Below are 7,435 nucleotides of genomic sequence, written 5' to 3' on the forward strand. Positions count from 1 at the left end.
ATGCTACTGACTTTATACTTAGTGATAGATTTGAGATAAAAATAGTAAACATATCATGGAGCTTATAATTTAATGGTGGAAACAGTCAACTTTGTGCAAACATGAAAAAAAATGCTCAGCATCACTAATTATCAGAGAAATGAAAATGAAAGTCACAATAAGATGCCATCTCGCGTGAGTCAGAATGGCTGTCATTAAAAAGTCACGAAACAGGCCGGGCGCAGTGGCTCACGCCTGTAATCCCAGCTCTTTGGGAGGCCCAGGCGCCCGGATCACGAGGTCAGGAGATGGAGACCATCCTGGCTAACAGGGTGAAACCCCGTCTCTAGTAAAAATACAAAAAATTAGCCGGGCGTGCTGACGGGCGCCTATAGTCCCAGCTACTTGGGAGACTGAGGCAGGAGAATGGCGTGAAACCGCGAGGCGGAGCTTGCAGTGAGCCGAGATCGCGCCACTTCCTGAGCGAGAGAACGAGACTCTGTCTCAAAAAAAAAAAAAAAAAAAAAAAAAAAAGTCACAAAACGACAGATGCTGACAAGGCTTTGGAGAAAGGGGAATGCTTATACACTTATTGATGGGAATGTAAATTAGTTCAGCCACTGTGGAAAGCAGTCTGGAGATTTCTCAAAGAACTTAAAGCAGAGATACCATTTGACCTAACAATCCTGTTACTGGGTTTATACCAAAGGAAAATAAATCATTCTATCAAAAAGACCCATGAATTCGTATATTCATCACTGTGCTATTCACAATAGCAAAGACATGAAATCGACCCAGATGCCCATCAGTGGTAGATTGGATAAAGGAAATGTGGTACATACATATGATGGAACATTATGTGGCCATAAAAAAGAATGAAATCATGTCCTTTGCAGCAACATGAATGCAGCGGGAAACCATAATCCTAAGCAAATTAATGCAGGAACAGAAAACCAAATATCGCATGTTCTCATTTATAAGTAAGAGCTAATGAGCACACATAGACATAAATATGACACCATAAACACTGCAGGTCACTACAGTGGGGAGAGTGTGGATGGGAGCAAGGGTTGAGAAATTACCTATTGGATACTATGCTCACTACCTGGGTGACAGGATCTGTACCCCAAACCTCAACATCATACAATATTCCCATGTAACAAGTCTGCACAGGTACCCCTTGTATCTAAAATAAAAGTTAACTTTTTTTTTAAAAAAAAGTACTATAATAGATTATATATCCTGTTAATAATCCAGTCTCATGATGGTAGTTCCATTTCCATCCAGAAATCTTAAAATATTGATATTTTTGTGGAGTAAAAGCATTTCGTGGAAATGTGGAAAATAATTGGTTTTGTTTAAAATGTTTATTTACTTACATGACCTGTCAGTGTCTTAATGTTAACATATTGTTGGATCATCAAGCATATATTTCCCAAATTTATTTAAATATGTAATTCCTTTCATGTAGTTTAATGTTCTGTGAGTCATAATTCTGGAATATCTGCTGGTGGGATTATATTATTATGAGGTTCCAAGACATTTTGGAATCAAATAGTTGTTCTGCCCTAGTTGCATGTATCAAGCTTAAAGTTTACCTTATTCTGTCGTTTTAATTAATCCAATACGACCTAGAGAAGAGGGATCGTAAGTCACAGGAGACAAATGAGCTACAAAGTGCTTAAGAATTTAAGTTAACTTTGAAATGACATTGACAGGAATAGCTAAAAATTATTATCATTGAAGAAAGGGCAATTTTATTAACTCTATATATTACATTCTGGCACTTTCATTTAAAGTGCAATTCTCACATACTATTTATATAATATACACACAAATATGTATATATACACACATCCATATATGCAAATGCATATTAAATTGTGTATTTGACTGTATGCCTACCACCGACCACTGCCTTGGTATTTCCTGTTTTAAGAATCTCTTATATATGAGAAAATTAATTTTAAAAAGAGCCAATGAAATGATTCATAGCATTCTAATTGTAATTCAACTCATTTATTCACTTTACTCATGGTTTTGATATTACATTATTGTACATTATTGTATTACATTATTTACATTATTACACTCTAATTCTAATTTGCTTTAAAATATTAGGAACACATCTATTTTGGCAAAGCCACTTACTGTGTAGATTGTCTCTTTTCAGTATTGTTTTCTCATCTGTAAAATGGGGGTAATGATACTTCCTTCACATGGATGTTCTGAGCCTTAAGTACATGGTTTGGCAAAGTGCCTTACAATAGCGACTAGATTGTAGGAAGGCCCCCAATGCATAACAGTTACTGTTTTCTTAAGGGGAGCTCTTGTTTGAAATAATCCTTAATCAGTAGGTATATATTTTCAAACCCTCTGTTAATTTTTTTGGACACTTATAATCATGATTGAGATTGTCTTTATTTAGTAAAATTTCTATTTTGAAAAATAGGTGAATACTGGATTGATCCTAACCAAGGCTCTGTTGAAGATGCAATCAAAGTTTACTGCAACATGGAAACAGGAGAAACATGTATTTCAGCAAACCCATCCAGTGTACCACGTAAAACCTGGTGGGCCAGTAAATCTCCTGACAATAAGCCTGTTTGGTATGGTCTTGATATGAACAGAGGGTCTCAGGTAATTTCATATCCTTACTTAAAATTATATTCTTTACTTTTTACTACTTATTATATATTTTTGATTTATTTAGGACTTTGCTATTTTTTTAACCAGGCTTATTTTACCATGTTTATTTTGAAGTGATATATTCTCATTAGTTACAATTGTAATACCATTGCATAAACAAGGTTTTGCTATGAGTCAAGTTAACAAAAATTTTGAATTAAAAATTTTCTCATTGATGAAATATAGAAAAGTAATTATTTTTACTGTAAATTCCTCTAATGTATGTGACATGGACTGTGGAGTGTACTAGAAGGGATCTTGCCACAGTTGATAAACAGTTATTTCTGTATATTCAGCTTCAGGAGACCTGGTTACCTCACCAGGATCTCGTACTGACTTTGGGGCCTTATAAAGTCACCGAACTTTTTGGAGACTCAGTTTTGCTAGCTTAAAGTAAGGGTGATAATGTTTATTCCATAGTTTCCATGTGGATATAAAATTCTTAGTTTAGGGTCTTGTACTATGGGATAGATGGTAAATTAATATTAGATAACTGCTATAATAATGTTTAAATAATTGAATCATTTTGTAAAAATTTTAATATTATTTAAACTTAAGGCATCTTTGTAATGTTATGAAGTCTATTGATATTTTTCTGAGTCCCAGTCTACCCTGTTTCTGTCATGGTCTGGTGTTCAGACAACTCTCTGGCCTTGCCACTGCCTGTTGCAATGTGAATATTTCATATTGCATTTCTTTATGGCAGCCTAATTGAAATTTTCTTCTCACTTCTGCTTCTGACATTTTTCTAGAAATCACATTCAGAATAAACATTATATGAGAACATTATGGGTGTATACAAGATAAGCTAGTATCTATCATTATTTAATGAGCACAAAATTTTAAATTTTAAATATAAATAGTTGAAATGTAATTTAGCTAATATGATATGTAAAATAAAACCCTCAAATGGGAGTGCTGAAACCAAAGCTCAAAGTAGAAGGTGAGTAGGAAAGAGTCTTTAGAAAAAATTTTTTGATTATTTATTTTGTTAGCTCATGGAAAACTTTTATTTCCTACAATTATGTAATAGTTGGGGTAAAAAGATTTTATACTACTAGTTAATTCCTAATTTTTATTATAATTAGCAATAAAAATAATGAGTTATTTTTGATACATGATTGAAGCAGATTTAAAAATACTTATGCTTGTTCTGGTGAATTATTGTTGTTATTAGTTTCATTACCCTTTGGGTTAGTAAGAACAGAGGTTCTTTTGAGTATTCATAGACATTTTAAGATATGTTTAGATGTACAGGTAGAATAGCTTGCTTTATGACAATAATTAAAGTAATACTCTTCAAAATTGATTTATCTGAAATCAATTTATGTATTTATCTATACATGTGTAAGGCATTATGAAATGCTTCAGTCTTGTGTATGACAAAGACTCTTTGTTTTTCTAGTTTGCTTATGGAGACCACCAGTCACCTAATACAGCCATTACTCAGATGACTTTCTTGCGCCTTTTATCAAAAGAAGCCTCCCAGAACATTACTTACATCTGTAAAAACAGTGTAGGATACATGGATGATCAAGCTAAGAACCTCAAAAAAGCTGTGGTTCTCAAAGGGGCAAATGACTTAGATATCAAAGCAGAGGGAAATATTAGATTCCGGTATATCGTTCTTCAAGACACTTGCTCTGTAAGTACTTTTTGATCTACATTGGTCTGGTTGAGGAAAAAAAAAATATTTTTGTTAAAAATACTATTACGGCTCTAGAACTGGGGGCGATTTTACCTTGTGTATGAGCATAATAGCAGTTTATAGTCATTCCTTAGGGTAAACTTGAGTGTGTGTTAGCACATGAAGCGTGATAGAGGTTTGAATCCATATAGTAAAGAAAGAACTGGATCCCTAAGATCTGATCCAGTTCTTCTGCAGACTTTCTTTGGTTCTTTTCCAAGTTATTTAACTTACAGAATCTCAGTCCCATGCTTAAAATGCCTTATTTCTAAAATGCATAATCAATCCAAGATACTTTAGTTTTTCACCAATTTGTAAGTCTCCCCACTTGCATATTGAGATATAAAACAAAAATAATACTGAATGGTGAATTATAGTTTCATTTGTGAAAAACACAAAAGCTTTCATAATTTATGTTGCTAGTGACCATTTGGGAAGCTGCAGAAGAACAAAGAAAATTTACTTAAAGCATGAAAGAAATTCTGTTACATAAGTACACTAATATCTCACTTTATGTTTTCATTCGTTTTGTTTTTTTTTTTTTTTTTTTTTTTTTTTTAGGTAGTACTCTAAAAATCATTGCCTTTACATTATAAAAGTTGTCTGGGAAGGTTGCTGTGTAACATACTTGGAAAAAATTGTATGTACGTTTAACCCATTGCACCATTTAATTTCAGAAGCGAAATGGAAATGTGGGCAAGACTGTCTTTGAATATAGAACACAGAATGTGGCACGCTTGCCCATCCTAGATCTTGCCCCTGTGGATGTTGGCGGCACAGACCAGGAATTCGGCGTTGAAATTGGGCCAGTTTGTTTTGTGTAAAGTGAGCCAAGATACATTGACAATGAGCACCACCATCAATGACCACCGCCATTCACAAGAACTCTGACTGTTTGAAGTTGATCCTGAGACTCTTGAAGTAGTGGCTGATCCTGCATCAGCATTGTATATATGGTCTTAAGTGCCTGGCCTCCTTATCCTTCAGAATATTTATTTTACTTACAATCCTCAAGTTTTAATTGATTTTAAATATTTTTCAATACAACAGTTTAGGTTTAAGATGACCAATGACAATGACCGCCTTTGCAGAAAGTAAACTGATTGAATAAATAAATCTCTGTTTCTTCAGTTTATTTCAGTGTAATGAAAAAGTTGCTTAGTATTTATGAGGAAATTCTTCTTCCTGGCAGGTAGCTTAAAGAGTGGGGTATACAGAGCCACAACACATGTTTAGTTTGCTTGGCTGCAGTTGAAAAATAGGAATTAGTGCCCTTTTGTGACCTCTCATTCCAAGATTGTCAATTAAAAATGAGTTTAAAATGTTTAACTTGTGATTGAGACCTACATACGTGTCTTGATATTGTGTAACTATAATAGAAACTCTTTTAGGAGAATCTTAAAAAAAAAAAGTTTCTCACTGTCTTAAATAGAATTTTTCAATAGTATATATTCAGTGGCATTTTGGAGAACAAAGTGAATTTACTTCAACTTCTTAAATTTTTGTAAAAGACTATAAGTTTAGACATCTTTCTCATTCAAATTTAAAGATATCTTTCTCCTCTTGACTCAATCTATCAATATGGATAGAAGTTACACTAGTATATACCATTTAATAAATTTACACTTTCTTATTTAAGAAGATATTGAATGCAAAATAATTGACATATAGAACTTTACAAACATATGTCCAAGGACTCTAAGTTGAGACTCTTCCACATGTACAATCTCATCATCCTGAAGCCTATAATGAAGAAAAAGATCTAGAAACAGTTGTGGAGCTGACTCTAATCAAATGTGATGATCGGAATTAGACCATTTGGCCTTTGAACTTTCATAGGAAAAATGACCCAACATTTCTTAGCATGAGCTACCTCATCTCTAGAAGCTGGGATGGACTTACTATTCTTGTTTATATTTTAGATACTGAAAGGTGCTATGTGCTTCTGTTATTATTTCAAGACTGGAGATAGGCAGGGCTGAAAAGGTATTATTATTTTTCCTTTAATGATGGTGCTAAAATTCTTCCTATAAAATTTTTTAAAAATAAAGATGGTTTAATCACTACCATTGTGAAAACATAACTGTTAGACTTCCCGTTTCTGAAAGAAAGAGCATTGTTCCAATGCTTGTTCATTGTTCCTCTGTCATACTGTATCTGGAATGCTTTGTGATACTTGCACGCTTCTTAGACCAGAACATGTAGGTCCCCTTGTGTCTCAAGACTTTTTTTTTTTTTCTTAATTGCATTTGTTGGCTTTATTTTAATTTTTTTCTTTTAAAATAAACAGCTGGGACCATCCCAAAAGACAAGCCATGCACACAACTTTGGTCATGTATCTCTGCAAAGCATCCAATTAAATGCACGCTTTTGTCATGTCCGTGGTTTTTGTTTTGTGGAATTCCTTTGACCATATTAGATCTATTTCATTTCCAATAGTGAAAAGGAGATGTGGTGGTATACTTTGTTTGCCATTTGTTTAAAAGATACAACAAATACCTTCCATCATATATGTACTGGCTTATAAATGAAAATCTATCTACAACATTACCCACAAAGGCAACATGACACCAATTATCACTGCCTCTGCCCTTAAAAATATCAGAGTAGTAGTATTGATAAAAAGGGCAAGCAATAGATTTTTCATGACTGAATAAACTGTAATAATAAGACATATGTCTCAAAGTGTATCACATATGAATTTAGCCTAATTGTTTTCAGTTTTATTTTCAATATTTAGTTTACGACATCATTTTCCCCCAAACTGGTTATATTTTGACCTGTATATCTTAAATTTGAGTATTTATATGCCTAAAAACATGTGTGAGTTTTCTTTGACTTCCTTCAAGTTCAAACTGTACAGATTATATAAGTTCATATAGATGCATCAGAAATATGTGGTAATACTATTAAGTCACAAACACTAACAATTTCCAACTACAGAAATAACACTTCTTATTTGGATTTTGGGAATGCTACCAATAAAAGCCTGCCCAGACCATTCCAAGGTTCTCAAATTTCTTGCCTATATATTTGATCTGTCAGTGGATTTCTTTACTTTCATGTCCCATAGACACCTCA

The 7,435-nt window shown here is 33.4% G+C and overlaps 1 protein-coding gene across 1 annotated transcript in view; it reads left to right on the forward strand.

The window, feature by feature from the left end:
* COL5A2 (collagen type V alpha 2 chain) overlaps positions 1–6,734 on the forward strand; it is a 159,982-nt gene extending 153,248 nt beyond the window's left edge. The window contains exons 52-54 of the mRNA XM_010370285.2: positions 2,432–2,619; positions 4,073–4,312; positions 5,032–6,734. Coding sequence (XP_010368587.1) covers positions 2,432–2,619; positions 4,073–4,312; positions 5,032–5,178 — 575 coding nt within the window. The 3' untranslated portion in view covers positions 5,179–6,734. The remainder of the gene's footprint in view (positions 1–2,431; positions 2,620–4,072; positions 4,313–5,031) is intronic.
* The last annotated feature ends 701 nt before the right edge of the window (positions 6,735–7,435 follow it).

This window comes from Rhinopithecus roxellana, chromosome 14 (assembly GCF_007565055.1).
Source record: "Rhinopithecus roxellana isolate Shanxi Qingling chromosome 14, ASM756505v1, whole genome shotgun sequence".
NCBI classification, from domain to species: Eukaryota; Metazoa; Chordata; class Mammalia; order Primates; family Cercopithecidae; genus Rhinopithecus; species Rhinopithecus roxellana.